Source organism: Falco biarmicus, chromosome 4 (assembly GCF_023638135.1).
Source record: "Falco biarmicus isolate bFalBia1 chromosome 4, bFalBia1.pri, whole genome shotgun sequence".
NCBI lineage: Eukaryota > Metazoa > Chordata > Aves > Falconiformes > Falconidae > Falco > Falco biarmicus.
Genome location: NC_079291.1, coordinates 97,449,979 through 97,465,345, shown reverse-complemented (window position 1 = coordinate 97,465,345; position 15,367 = coordinate 97,449,979). Strand labels below are relative to the sequence as shown.

The 15,367-nt window shown below is 43.3% G+C and overlaps 1 protein-coding gene across 1 annotated transcript in view; it reads left to right on the top strand.

The window, feature by feature from the left end:
- The window catches only part of PTPRG (protein tyrosine phosphatase receptor type G), a 408,497-nt gene that overhangs the window by 386,090 nt on the left and 7,040 nt on the right, over positions 1 to 15,367 (top strand). The window contains exons 16-25 of the mRNA XM_056334994.1: positions 5,066 to 5,162; positions 6,760 to 6,842; positions 7,070 to 7,204; positions 7,437 to 7,571; positions 7,976 to 8,148; positions 9,347 to 9,482; positions 9,827 to 9,973; positions 11,822 to 11,915; positions 13,193 to 13,269; positions 13,698 to 13,826. Of these exons, the coding sequence (XP_056190969.1) occupies positions 5,066 to 5,162; positions 6,760 to 6,842; positions 7,070 to 7,204; positions 7,437 to 7,571; positions 7,976 to 8,148; positions 9,347 to 9,482; positions 9,827 to 9,973; positions 11,822 to 11,915; positions 13,193 to 13,269; positions 13,698 to 13,826 (1,206 nt within the window). The remainder of the gene's footprint in view (positions 1 to 5,065; positions 5,163 to 6,759; positions 6,843 to 7,069; positions 7,205 to 7,436; positions 7,572 to 7,975; positions 8,149 to 9,346; positions 9,483 to 9,826; positions 9,974 to 11,821; positions 11,916 to 13,192; positions 13,270 to 13,697; positions 13,827 to 15,367) is intronic.

The window sequence follows — 15,367 nt, the reverse complement described above, 5'->3', positions numbered from 1 at the left end:
TAAATTGAAAATATCTTTATACTCCAGTGGCACCTTCTTCTAAATGTCCTGAAATGTAAGAAAATAACATAAATCTATATCTTCAGTGATGTGGCAGGGATTTGCTAATGTTATTCTCATGGTTGCTGCTGCTTGGGGCAGGGGTCACTAGCTCTTTTTAACCAGTGACCTCAGAATGTTATTCTCTAGCGAAGGGCTGCATTGAAGACAGATAACACTGCACTTTGCACATTTCTTGAGACAGTGAAAACACTGTGTAGTTATACTGGCATCCCTTACAGATTAGACACAGCTTACACCAGACACACGCTTATAACTGCATCTACACCAAGGAATTTGGCAGCAGAAATATGCCATTTCAAAAGCATGCTGCTAGTAGACATTACTGCACTGGGAAATGTTTCATAACCCTGGCCCAAAATTGCCATAACGAGAAGTATTCTCAGCCTGTGCATTGCTGTACTGGCACCGAAGGGAAGAAGCACTCTGAAGCTGGAGGAGGAAGGATGGCTACAGAATAGGGTCTTCCTGGAGTTCTCAATTCTTATCTCACCGCTTCACCTACCCTAAGAAATTGGCATTGTGAATTAAAAGATAAAGCTGAAGAGAAGCAATAGAAGAAGTTTGGATATCTGGGCTTTCTGTTGCTAGCCATAGCCCTGCAGCTATAACTGAAGATCCTGCCTGGAAGCCCCACTCGGAGCAGCCGTGGCCCCGCACGGGCAGTGCAAGGCTCCAGCCGGGCTCCGACACCTCCCTTCAGAACAAAGGGCAGGATGCTGCAAGCAAGCATTCCTCCACCATCCTCTCCTCTCTCGTTCATTTACGTGAATTTTTAGCTGTCTATTGATTCCTCTGCTGTTATTCCTCTGTTGAGTTTGGTTTGTTTATTTCCCCCTTCTTTCTAGGCTGCCCCCAGCTTACCTCTCTCTTGAGAGCTGCCAGAGAGTTGATGCTAGTGCTAAATTATCTCAAAAATCTACACTGTTCCTTTGGGATATCTTCAAATACTATCTCTGTCTCTGTTGGTATGCCATCTCTACATTTGCTGTGATGAAACATCAAGAGTGCTACCAGAGAATTCTCTACTTTGGGATTAAATAATACATGCAAAATGATTTTAGGGGTGGATGAACTAGCTGCTTTCATGCTGAAAAGTATCACAATAATACCAAAACATAGCTATGGATGTTCTCTAATTTAGTCCGTGAGATTAGGATCCTTTCTTTGTTCGTGATTCCTCCTCATTTCTATTCATAGGCTTTCACAGTTCAGCCCCTGCTAGGACATCAGGCTGAAGTAATGGGAAACAACAGCAGCGCTGCATAAGGCCAAATCAAGAGACCGAGTTCCTGCTCAGGCACTGTAGCAAAAATTCTTGCTCAGAACCTTATATTGCCAGCACGACACTGGAACAGTTTGATTTTACACAAATGGAAATTCTTTGAAGTTTAGAAGAAACTAATCTGTAACTTGTTTCAGAAAGGCAATGAAAATGGATCGTTAAACCTGGGTGTATCAAATTCCAATTAGCATTAGCATGGACAATATAATTAAAAGGTAAATTAGCCATAATAGCATAGACTAGAACACTTTTTAAAGTAACTAACGGTCAATTGAAACCATGTACTTTGGTTTCTTGGGTTGTCAATGATAAGTTGAAAGGACAGAGTAAGAGCCTGTATCCATTCATCTTTGGACAGTAATGTGTTCTGCAAAGTTAAAATGTGAAAAGCAGCAGTGTGCTAGCCAGCCACCATTAAAATCAGTGGAAGAGACTCAGCAGGATTAAGGAGAGCCAAAGAAAATACTCTAGAGCTGAAAAGTTTGTGGATGAATGACGAATGTGGCGATATGGATGCTATCTGTCCTACCCCAAGGTTCCAGTAGCAGTTTTGTGCTAATTGGGAGAGAAGTTTGTTTAAGCTGCGGTGAGCAGCCTGGGATCAGACCTGACCTGGTGGCTTGCCTACAAACTTCAGTTGTAATAATAATATAATTATGGTGATGTTTTAAATATAAATGAAGGACTGGGTAGCCAGTAAGATTTATAAATCCCAGGGTGTTCATTGTACAAGCAATGGAAAATGTTGGGAAGATAAATATGTAATATACATAAATGGGGTAAAATGGCATAATTAAGATGGTGACTTTTTGGTACTTTCTCCAGGGTGAAATTTATTAACACCAGGCTGTCCTCTTCTGCCAAAGGGTAAATAATACTCTGAACAGAGGCACAGATAACAGGCTGCAACTAGTCTTGTCTTCGTGCAGCATTTTGTGCATTGATGAAAGACAACCACTTTGACTTTAATAACAAAGGAATGTTAAATTATGCCTCACTGTCTGGTGGGATGAGCCTGTGGTTTAGTAATTTGCTGTTAGAATTTGGAGAGAGGAACCCCGGAGGGTAAGACAGCATGGGTAACCGCCCTCTGCTCTCAGCCCCATCTGTCTGCAGCACAGCCAGACCTGGTCAGTGGCCAGCATGGAGCTGGAGGGTGTCCTCAGTCCCCTCCTTGTTGGGCAACTTCAATGTCCCACAGCATCAGCTGTGTCCTGACTTGGGAGAGGGGGGGAGGACAACACGACGACTGAAGTCAAAATGGCCTTTTATTGTTCTAAGTTGATTTTTATTGAAGACAAAAATAGTCGAGGCGTGTTGGCGAGGGGGAAGCTTTTGTTGAACAGTCTCCTTTTGCTATGCTTTTGCAGCGTGCAAACATAGGAATCCACCATTAATAGTAGCTTTCCAGAGTATTAAGAATAATTTAGAATGTTATGTGTTAAGAAAAGCCATTTTCAGATGATCAGCTCTCACAGCGTCAGACCTTTTCCATTGCTGCATTTTTCTCCATCATAGCTTAATCTTCCTTGTCTATTAACTTTATATTGGCCAGCTGGGAACATGTACAGTTGAGAAAACAGTCGGCATCAACATAAAAAGGTTAACTAAAATGATTAACCTTACCAACAATTCCCTTATGGAAAAAAACGTATAGAATTTAATAGAAAGTTATACATTTACTATGTAGTATTTAAACTGTCAGAGAAAATTCCTTAGCAGGGAGGTAATTCCCTATTAAATTCTATAACTTTTTAGAGTATTCTCCACAGAACCTTATTGGATTAATGTATATTAAATTCTGCAGCATTTGCCATAAATGTTTCAATGCTAATAACTTCTAAAAAGAATTTTGTAGTGATACAGAGATGTAGAGTTTGGCACGAGGCTTTTCAGAAGCAGGGGGGTATTTTTAGGAGTGACCTACAATGGTACAACAGTGATGTTATATGATTTCTAAATGCAAAAAAAGGTAAAATGAAATTGCATTAAATCAACCTCACATGTAAGTATGCTGTTTTTCCAGTTATGACTTAGGCTGAACTGATCCTGCCCACTGTGTAATCAGAAGTCCCTTGCTTACTGGAGCTGATAGGCAGAATTAGGGGAAGTGCACGCTTTGATATTTTATTTTTATTTTTATTTCTGTGATAGAAATGGAACTATGAAAATTCTATTAGGGCCAGCTGAGAGTTTTGCTTGTTCCACTTTGTCTTTGTTCAGCTATCTCCTTGAGCATAGTGTTTCTCCCTATGGAGACGGGGGGGGAGAAGAAAGAGGGAAAGTAATTGTTATTTGGGAGTGTCATGTGGATATAAAAGCTATAAAATGTTCAAGGTTTTAGTATACTTTGCACTTTTAAATTGTAAATGCTGGGGAAGATATCAAAATTGCTATGCAAGTCCTTTGTGAAATGTCTGCATAATGCTGAACTCTGTTACATCTGCTGTTTGTATAGCATTTCTCTTGATAATTTTTCACTGTCACTTAGCTCATGATCTTTGTAGCAGCTGTGAGCTCCTAATGACTTTCCCTCTTAGGCAGGTTCTATACTGTTATTTTTAAAGCCCGAAGTACAAAGTAATTTGGCACTTCCCCATATATCCTTGGGGGAAATTGGTTCTGTTTGGTGCAATTTCTGGGACTCACAACTTTGTAAATGCCAAACACTTACATATTTTTTTAAAATGTGGCTTTAAGCTAAAAATATTTATGCCTAGTGACAAAGAGGGGCTTAGCTTTTTCAGGAAGATTGTGGTTAAATAGATTTTTAAAAAATATTTTGGAGGTGGCATCACACATGAGTTTTAGTGATTCAGTTTGTAAGATGGTTTCTGAAGTGTGTAACTAGCACGGTCTGGCCATGGGGAATAACTGCTTTTCAGGGTCAGAGAAAAGACCCTCTATGACCCCATTTCAGTAGCCCTGTTATTCTGTTGTTGGACAGTGTAAGTAAGGGGTAGGTTAAGAACTAAAAAAATCAATGAGAATTAGATACCTAACCTACAGCCTCAACCAGACAGAAATCTGCATCTCTAGCTTCATGAAAACCTTGGCAAGCCTGGCCTTTGCAAATGTATATATATATTGGTACAACCTTTTTTCTTTTTCACTGTATCACGGGCTGTTGATCAGTGCCCAAGCAGTGGTATTTGAAGCACTCGCTGCTATCTGCAGAGATCTATTTTATTTGTATTTTGTAAAAGGCATCTTTCTGCAGAGAACTAACAAAAGGTCAGTGCCAAACTTAAATGTCAGAAACCCTGTTTTGAGAGGTTATAAGCAGGTAAGTTGTCCAGCAGTCAAAAGTCTTTTGTTGAAATGGTTTTTGTGCTTAGTTTCTTACGCTGCACTGGCCACTCTTGCCTTGGAGGGGCTCTGCCCTCCCTTCCCAAGGAGGGACAGAGTGGGGCATCACAGCAGATGCAGTCCAGAAGACAAACGGACTGCTGGCCGGGGGGACGGTCAGCCCTCAGGGTGCTCACAGTGCATCTCTCACCGTCTGTGGTGAGGAGCATAACCGCACACCAGGGAGCAGCCAACACGGCTCAGTTTAATCAGACTGTGTCATACAGGATAATACTGAAAGACTTTGTGTTTAATCCAGTCATTAAGGTATTGGTATTTTAAATGTGGTTTCTGTGAGCTGTTGCAAAAGGAGATCAAGTTGAATTTTTTTTGGACTGAAATGTTTTCCATGCAAATAATTTTTACGCCTAGGAAGTGCAGCGCTGTACGGCTGACATGAACATCACTGCAGAGCATTCCAACCACCCTGACAACAAGCACAAGAACAGATACATCAACATCCTAGCCTGTAAGTAAGCATGGGCCATAAGCACAGTGAATCATCTCAGAAAGGTGCTCTCCTCTCACAGGGCATCTGTGTGTGGCTGGGATGTCCTTTGCCCACTAAAGGCAGTGGATGTTTTGACTTCTCTGGGGCCAGGATTTCACTCCAGCTTTTGTTTTAAAAAAAACTTTGCAGTTCGATGGTCCAAGTGTAGTTTTAGAAGTATCGGTTTGGTATCAAATTTTGTGGAGGAATAACGGGGGTGAATTGATGATCAGAGCTTTACTGACCAATAATGTCTGAAAATTAGCCTAAGGGAAGTGCATGGTGGAGCAAAGAGTTTTATGGATGATCCCTGTGATTCCCTTATAATCCCAAAGGTGCTAAATCTTACAGTGTATCTGCTGTATTTCAAACTGCTTCAGCTGTGTGTACAACTTGGACAAACAGTGATCTCTGTAGCACAGCACAGGCCTTGCCTCTATTCCTGTGAGAACTGCAAATCTGGACTCTGCTCTAGAATGCAAATTATTGCAAGTCTGGGATGGAAATCCAGTAATTTTTTCTGTATCATTCTCTGATGTGGAGTGAATGGCAGATGCAGCAATCACTGTGGTTTAGGAACAAAGATGGAGAGCCACTGATAGAAAGTTCACAATGTTCATAAACATAGCAATAAATCTTGAATTTTTTTGATGGCTTGGGAAGGAAATGCATGTCTCTTAACAGATCTGAAGAAGTAATCAAGGTGCCAGCTGAGGACCAACTCCCAGACCTGTAAAAGACTTGCTTGGGCAAGGGGATTCATTGCGGTTGTCCCAGCTCTGATTTTAGACATAGATGTCTGGTCTAGGCACAGAGGGAGAAGTACCACTGGAGAATTGGAACAGGCACTTCAGTCCTCCAGCTTGCCCCTGGAGGAACCTCTCTCTCCACCGGTGCTAGAGAAGGGCAGCTGAAACCAGATTCTTCATGCTTAAAGTTAGCTCTCGTGTCTCATCTCTGTGTGTGTTGGAAGCACCACCCAGCCCAACACTGCTGCCCAGGAGCGGGGGAAGGACTGCACATTTTTTCTGATTGAAGCCGAATTTGAGCATTTGGGTGGAACAAAAAGAGGAGCTAAAGAGCGTGATTTAGTCTGTCCTCTTGGTGTGATGAGGGTGGTGGAGTGAGGACATTCACTCAGCTCCCAGAGCCAGTCAAGGGGAGGATGATGAGCTCAGTCACTGAGCCGAGCAAAGGCAGCTTTACTGCCTGCGAGAGCCGAGCCGGCACCTCCGCACAGCGCGATGGAGCCCTGGGGTGCCCTGGCTCTTGGGACCGCACGGTGCTGTGTGACGGGGGTGATCCCAGAGATCATGCTCCTGAGGCTCCAGCGTCCTTTAAAGCGAAGTTGTCCCAGCATGATCCACATATTTTAAGGGATGTGAAGACTGAGGACCTGCTTCCATAAGCAGATGACCAAGAACAGATACTCTCATCTCCCTCTTGAACCCAATCCAAGACCAATTTCTTCCATGTATTAGTAAGGGTTACTCCAATACGCAGGAAATGGGATGCTTACCTGTAGTTCTGCACAATGTTTCCTTAATGCTTCTCTGCTCTGTTTTTCATCCTGCAGATGATCACAGCAGGGTGAAGCTAAGGCCTTTACCAGGAAAAGATTCTAAGCACAGTGACTACATTAATGCTAATTATGTCGATGTAAGTTGTTTGAATTGTTTTTTCTTCTTTAACTCTGAATCTTTCCACAAGGAGGAAGTATTGCCACTTGTAAAGTGGTTGTGTTTTCCAACTTCACCTGATAATTTCGCTACAAATTCCTTGCTGTTCTGAATAAGAAAGGCACCTTTCTTTGTTACATTTAAAATATTAATATGTCTGCCACGGTGTTGCTTTCATCTCACTTGGCATTATGGTTTTCTTTGAAGGGTTACAACAAAGCAAAAGCCTACATTGCTACCCAGGGACCTTTAAAGTCTACCTTTGAAGATTTCTGGAGGATGATTTGGGAACAAAATACTGGAATCATTGTCATGATCACAAACCTTGTTGAAAAAGGAAGAGTAAGAGATTTTCCAGTTTATTAGTAGTTGCTCCTTCCACCTCCCTGAATCACATGGGCAGAATTTGTTTTTAAATGGTTTGAGACGATACATACTGATGTATAATATATAACTAACACAAAGAGGGATACATAGCTATGATTTTACTGTCATATGTCAAAAAGCTCTTGACACAAATATAAAGAAGCAGCTCAGACTCTTTGCCAATCCACCCAACTATGTCTTTGTTTAGAGAAAATGCGATCAGTACTGGCCGTCGGAGAACAGCGAGGAGTATGGCAACATAATCGTCACACTGAAGAGCACAAACATTCACGCCTGCTACACTGTGCGCCGCTTCACAGTCAGGAACACAAAGATGAAAAAGGTGAGTAAAGCCTTCACCGTTCTCATCCAGGTGCCTTCTGGCTTGCGTAGGATGCAAGGCCCACAGCCGCGAAACTCAGTGTTTGCATAGGCAGCTTGAATAGCAGGTGGATGGGCCATAAGTAAGCAAAGCCAGGATTACAAGGAATCCAGTGAAAGGTTTAGCCTGTATTTCTTTTTCTTAAGTTCACCGCTGCTTTGGTGTCACAGTTGTTATTGTTATTATCGGTTCCCACAGTATTTTTCCTTGAACTCTGTCTCCACCTAGCAGGAGGCAGAGCTGCAGAAGGTTTCCTCTGTTAGAGTCCAGCACTTTCTCAGCTGAACAAGCCAGTAGGATCAAGTGCCTTTTTCTGCTTCTCTTCCATAATCTTTCACTTCTTTCTGCAAACATTTTGCACGCAGGGTCAGAAAGGAAACCCCAAAGGGCGGCAGAATGAGAGAACAGTTATTCAGTATCACTACACTCAGTGGCCTGACATGGGTGTGCCGGAGTACGCCCTGCCTGTGTTAACCTTCGTGAGGAGATCCTCCGCAGCCAGAACCCCGGACATGGGACCAGTGGTGGTGCACTGCAGGTACGATGGGTGCCATAACTGCTTCGTGCCAAGCATACCTCGTGCACAGCGTGTGCTCTTACATGCCAGCTAAGACAGACCCTGTAAGTTATTCATACAGGAGTGTGCCAGCCCCATGGAGCGCAGATAGACCTGAGCTTGCTTTGCCTACATCTTATGACAGCTCCGATGCAAAAGCTTCCCAGTTGCATTAGAAAATTCTGCGTCGCGATACTGAGCTGCTGAGCATCGCACTGGTGTGGTTGTGAAGGTCCCTGCTTGAAGCTTGTTTGTAGCCTGCCCATTCCGCGTGTGGGCAGGGCAGGATCACCTCTGCTGGCAACCAGCCGTGTGGATGCACGGACGCCTGGGCATGCGATTGCCACTGACCCATGCTCACATTGACCAGCGCTTGCGACTGACCGAGGATTTCCCTTAGATAAGTTAAGGGATGTGGCCTTCATCACTGTGTGAAGGGGCTGTACAGTACTGTAGCAAAGAGGAGGGATGATGAGGGTTAGAGCTTCTTCCTGAGCAGAAACTGAGAAGCTCTGAAGAGTTCCTCTCTCTGCCCTCTGTTGGGCCCAGGACTGCCCTCCTCCACTGTAAGGAGTCCTGCCTCCACAGGATTAGACCCCTCACTCCTGCCCATAGTGCCCGTACCACTTGCATTTCCAGAGCAGGATTACAGCTCCCCTGTGAAGCCTAAGCCTTACCTCAAGGCTGAAGCCAACCAGGGCAGCCCCACAGCCTGGAGCAACCTTGATGGTCCAGGGCAGTGCCAGTTTGGCATAGGGTGGATCTCTATATGGCTTCTTCTAGCCAGCACCAGTAATAACAGCAGTGGAGGCAGGAGCCAAGTGTCAGACCATGTGAACAGCCAGAACGTGAAATCCAGGACCACGGCAGCCCCATCCTCACTGCCCTGGCCTGTGGGGCCAGCCAGTTTTGGTGCCACCAGTATGGTGGCTTGCGTTTTGTTCATCCGCATCTAGCAGCACAGATACCCACAGAAGGGAGGGAATATACACCTGGTAAAATTCCCAGAAAACCAAAATGTTTTGCAGAGAAATTTTCATGGTTTGGGGCTAGCAGGGGAATGAAAGTCTATGAACAGGAATATTTATTTGCTTAGTTCTGTTCTGCTGTTGTGAGCATTTACTTTCATCCGTAGTTTCATTTTACTGTGTTACACGGTTTTCTCTTATGTGTTCTATAGTGCTGGTGTTGGCAGAACTGGTACCTACATTGTGATAGACAGTATGCTGCAACAGATAAAAGACAAAAGCACAGTTAATGTCCTGGGTTTCCTGAAACATATCAGGACACAGCGCAACTACCTCGTCCAGACAGAGGTAAAAATTGTAGTGGGGTCAAAGTTAAAGCCATGTTCATTTTTATGTTGTAATCAGAAAGAAAATAGATTTTTCTGTTACATCCCTGTAAAAAATTAATATATCACTGGCATTTTTTTGCACTGGAACATCTCTTTTTTTTCTAGACCAGAAACTTCAGATTTTGCTTTTGACTTAATCAGAGTTGTATGTGCTACGCTTGTAAATTTTTGTTCTGGGCCTGGCACTACTTGCATGGGTAGCTTGTTCTGCACACCCTTTCCTTTAGTGTGATCTACCCCTCAGTTAATGCCAGCTCTTTAGTTTATTCCAAGCACCTACCTGACATCCTGTTGTTTTTCTAGGAGCAGTACATTTTTATTCATGATGCCTTGTTGGAAGCCATCCTTGGGAAGGAGACTGAAGTATCTGCAAACCAGCTGCATAGTTACGTTAACAGCATACTCATACCTGGCATAGGAGGGAAGACTCGACTAGAAAAACAGTTCAAGGTAAGGCTTATCACTGCTACCCAGAGGGACTTAATTTCCCTACTCTCTTCTGTAAGGGCTATCTTCACTGTCAGTTATCATAGATAAGGAACCAAACCAGAACACTTCATTAGCACAGCACAGCATCTTGAGAAGTTCGCTCCTCAACAGCCTTAGCCACACTGCTGGAAGTGAGTGCTAACACTCTTGAAGTCAGAGGAGAGAAGAGGGGCACGGGCACTGCTTTGGAGTGTACTGCTCGTCTCCCTGTTCTTCCCAAGGGGGCTTGGATGTTCCCGAGTCTGTGACTAGCTTGGCTTGGAAGTCTTCCTCCAAACTGTGGCTCTCATACATATATATGGAGAAAGACATGAAATGAGGTTCTTGGCACCACCTATGATTTCAGCACTGTAGAAAAAGAATGAAAAATATTTTGAGACCAGGAAACACGATATGCCTTTCTCATCGCTAATAACTCTGCTTACCGCTTTTGTCTGCTACATCACAGCTGTTTGCATCCTGGCCAAAGTAACTTCTTTTTCCCCATATCTCCTATTTGAAACCTAAGATTTCTGATTGCATTTTATTTGAATGCATTTAAAAATATTTTGTGAGACTATGTATCTTAAGAAGATTATATGTGACATCTGTTTTCACAGCTAAACTCACTCAGTTAATAACTACTCTAGGAACAGAAACTGTTAAATTATACCAGGTGCCAAGCTATTCAAAAAATGAACAGGCTTTTCTCTGAATTCACTTGTAGAAAACTCAGTACTTCTCCATCAGTCAAGACATTCCAGATGCTTAATTACTAAATTAAAGAAGCAAGTGCAAGCGCATGCACACACACACAAAATGCAGCAGGAGAAAAAGATTTCTTATCCCCCAAAAAAAGTGTTGCACTTTTACAAACGTACTAAATTATATGAATAAAGATGTTTTCTGATGACTCGTGGCAAAATTTCAAAACCTTAAGTGCCATTTTAGAAATTACTTTCTCTGCCAACGTTGCACAGGTATATAGAAACCCCATAACTTCTAATGGGTCTTACGCCAGTACATAGATGAGTTGAGTGCTATCTTGTTTGGAGTGCATTTGATACTGGGACGTGACCAGCAGCAATTATTAAATCTTTCTCTCATTTCTGCTGCTACCACAGAGCTGGCAGAAGATAACTTGTGCTCATTCCCTGGTACAGTAGTTTATGTTCAACCATCTTAGAATAAAATTACGCTGAGTAATGAGTTGCTAGTGCAGGAGATGAAAAACCCACCTTCACTCTCTCTGCTCTGTTTCCCCATATACTGGGGGAATATTCAAATACAAACCTGCCTCCCTGACTTTTCTTTGTGCCTCTAAGTAGCCCAGAATGAACTTGGCAAACCAGAGAATGTAACCCATGGCCTCGGATCTCAGATGCTGGCGTGGTGGGTTCCACAGAGGCCTGGCAGAAAAAGACATTCTGCAGGAACGTTCTGGCTTCTATTTTAGAAGAAAATGTAAAAAAAAGTTTTTGTTGTTCTGTTTTTCTAGCTTTTTTTCCTTGAGACCTGCTTCTGACTGAACATATCTGCAAGCCTTTGAAATATACTCTCAGAGATAACTAAACGTTGTGTTCTGTGAAAATACATTTTAATGGAACTTCATTTTCAGGATGTTTCGAAGATGAGAGCCGCAGAGATCTTTTTATCCATTAAACATGTTGTATGAAAAGGATGATTTCCATTGGCACCTTGAGTACTTAAACAAGTTTAACAATGCAGTTTATTCTTCTACTGATGCATCTTTGCAGGAGTTGGCAAAGAAACCTCCTCTTTTCATTTAGAGCGCAGTGAGGACTGACTTACTGCTTTATTCTCTTTCAGCTGGTTACACAGTGTAATGCAAAATACGTGGAATGCTTCAGTGCTCAGAAAGACTGCAACAAAGAGAAGAACAGGAACTCATCAGTTGTGCCATGTAAGATCACATCTTCGGTTTGATTACTGCCTAGCATAACTTTTTGTACTTAATTGTCCAGGGGTTATGCATGAAAAGGCATAGCCACTAGGAAGGAGAAATGTAATCTTTTGTTCAGACCAAGCTGTCTTGTCTTTCAGAATTACCCTGATGAAACTGAACAAAAGAAAATAGTTACAGTGTCAGCCAGATATACTGTTCAAGTGAAATGTTAATTTGAAGTGCTTAAGTATTTGAATAATTAGGTAGGGGACAAATCTATGGAATACTGAGAGAATTACTTTGATACCACTCCCAGCTCAGGTGAGATCTCCTGGTGGGATTGGCACAAGTTTGTAATTCGGTTAGACACTCACGTTTCCATGTGTGAGCCTTCCCCAGATTTGAGGGTATGTAGTGCCCAAGGACACAGTTTCAGAGTCGTTAATACAGGATCAGTGCAAGGCTGCCAAGCAGTGTAAATTTGCAACAGACCAATCGCGGGCGCATCTTTCCCGTCACGTTAGCCAGAGTACAGGACATACAGGACCGGTGATAGCCAAGCTAGCCCAAAGTAGTCATGGCACAGGGACGTGGCCCATCGTGAAGTTTGGTAATAAAAAGGGAAGTCATCAGGATATATCTTAGAAAGAGACGTGAACGGGGCAGAAATATTCTCTATGAATTTGCACTTCGTGTCACGTAGCTGCAGTAATTTCAGGTGGGCGCTTGCAGCTTGGCAGTTGTGTTGAGGATGTTGTTGAGCCCAGCCCTCAAAGACAGAGAAGTGCAGATCTGCTGAAGAACACACATGCTTGTGGGTGGTTACCCGTTAGGGAAGGGGGTTGTCTCTGGAGGTTCTCTCACCCTCCAGCTGGGAGGAGTGAGTGATGTTAGTGCTATGGAGTGGTAGGGAAAACAAAATAAATCAGCTGGGTTTGTGTGCTGCTGGAGACAAATGGAACACTACAGTCAAGAATTACCTGAAATCCCCTGTTATCACTGCATATACTGTTATTTGGTAATTCAGCCTGCTGTGAAAATCTTTGCTATAGTAAAATTTGATTCCTGAAATTACTTTGTCCTTGTGGGAATATTGTGCAACATTCTCTTTTATATCCTGTGTTAGCAGGCAATGCTTTAACGCAGTTAAAGTGCTGGCCTTCTCCTGCGGGAGATGGGAACTGCACACTGTTTGGTTTGTTAACGTCTGAGAAATTCTTACTTTCTGCACTGTGCCATGACCAGACTTTGATCTTTTTCCCCCCCACCCTCTCTTTTTTTTTTTAATCTTATAGCTGAGCGTGCTAGAGTGGGCTTGGCACCACTGCCTGGAATGAAGGGAACAGATTACATTAATGCCTCTTATATCATGGTGAGGAAGCCAACACCTAATTACAAAGTAAAATCAATTCTAAGGTGCTAAATACCAGATGCCTATAATTGTCTTAATTCTGTACGTAATGGCTGTGTATTAACAGATGATATTTTAACACCTTCCCCATAATGTAAAGCTATTAACTGTGTTTTATTAAAGATTGTTGCCTAAAAAAATTAAATACAAGATGCATTTAGATGGAATGTGTATTTCCATGAGATACAGTCCAATAAATACTGGGGTTTAGAGTAAATGAAAACAACAGGGACTCTGCAGAATGGAAATGGAGTTATAAAATTATAGTCTGTGTGAAAATATTGTGGAATAAAATGAAGTAGGGTCGTTATGTGTCCCCAAAGATTAAATCAATGCTTTAAAAGTATTGAAGGCAGTAAGTAACTGTGTGGTTTATTTTGCTGCAAAAGGGCTACTACAGGAGTAATGAGTTCATCATAACCCAACATCCACTGCCACATACGACTAAAGATTTCTGGCGAATGATCTGGGATCACAATGCACAGATCATTGTCATGCTGCCGGACAACCAGAGCCTGGTGAGTTCAACGTGTATCTCCCTGTGCAGTCCCACAGTCGCTTACCCAGCTGGGCACCAGCGCAGGGTCACTCCACTGCATGCTGTGGGTATTTTCTGGTTAAAAGCAAAGCCAATTTTTGGGCCACCTTCTCAAACCTTGCCATAAGCTTGTTACAAAAAGTTCTGAAATGTGGGGCATGGTTTTTTGCTCTCCCCTTCTGCACTTCCCCCTGGGAAAGACACCCTGAGCTGAGGCCTCTGAGGGCTGCCTGGCTGGCGGGGTGCAAGGCGCTGAGGTTACTCAGTGGCCAGGGCCATGGGTGAGGACTTTGAGAGGAGCAGAAATAAAAGAAGAGACAGTAGGATAGTTCCTTTTTTGCCTGGGGACTTAAGACTCAGGCTATGCAAGACTACAGCTGTGCAAGGTTACAAATGCTATTTTTGATAAAAGTAAAAAACAAATATCTATGTTAATTTAGGTGGAAATAATGGGACAGAGAGAGGGAGAATAAGGAGACCCGGGTGAAGTGGTAATCGCTACTTTCAGATTTACTAGCATGTCTCAAGACAGCGCGTTGAAAAGGATTAAGAACTAAATGGTTCGTTCTTTCGTACACACATCACTGAGGTGAACAGACGATTGTAGCTGAGAATGGAAGAGAAACCACCTTCATTACAGCAAGAAAACAGCAGTCTTAAGGGGCTACTAAAGAGGCAGCAGTCAATATGCTTCCTGTGTGTGGTGTGATGAAAGGGATTGAAGGCCCTGCAAGGCAAAGAGTGTTCTGAAAAATCCGATCGAATCAGAAAGCACTAATGAAATGAAAGTGTGTCAGGTGGAAATGAAGAGGCTGATCTTGTCTTTACAAGTACATGAAATAGCTCTGCAGAACAATAGCGATTAAAGGGTAAAGGAGGAAACGCTGGACTCGGCCGCATCCCTTGCAAGGACGCCTGGTCCATGCTTTCGCCTTCCCCATTCCCAGGGCAGAGGTTGGCCAGCTGGGCAGCTGCATCCGTGCGTTGGCTCAGTGTTCAGTGTGGGTTGTGTTGGCTGGCCAGGAGGGGTGACACGGGGCTGAAGCAGCGTCAAGGTGCTGAATGTGTATAATGCCAAAGGACGAGACAATAGTGCAAGCTACCTGCTGCCTGAGGACCTGCCACGTGGCAGGACAGGTCACTTCCCTGGCGTTCAGCGATACTGCACTGCTTGCTGGTGCCTCTGCTTATCATCAGCTAAGGGCAGAATCATCAAGGCACTCTGAAGGACTTGGGACAACGTCCCATTTCCACAATAAACATTTAAGGCCCAAATTTCAACGGTATCTTGCATATCATGCGCATCAAGGCTCCAGGCCCACAGAAACAAACTTGGGTTTAAAGACAGGCTCATGACGGCAGCAGGATGAAGTGGGTTTGTAGTTCATGTTCTCTCATGAGTAAAACATGGGTTGCTCAGAGACGCAGGCGTTGCAGTGCTGTACATGCTGCCAGAGTAGCTTCTGTGCTTACGCTGCAGGGACATCAGACCCCTGAAGGCAGGAGGAGAAACAGGCATTG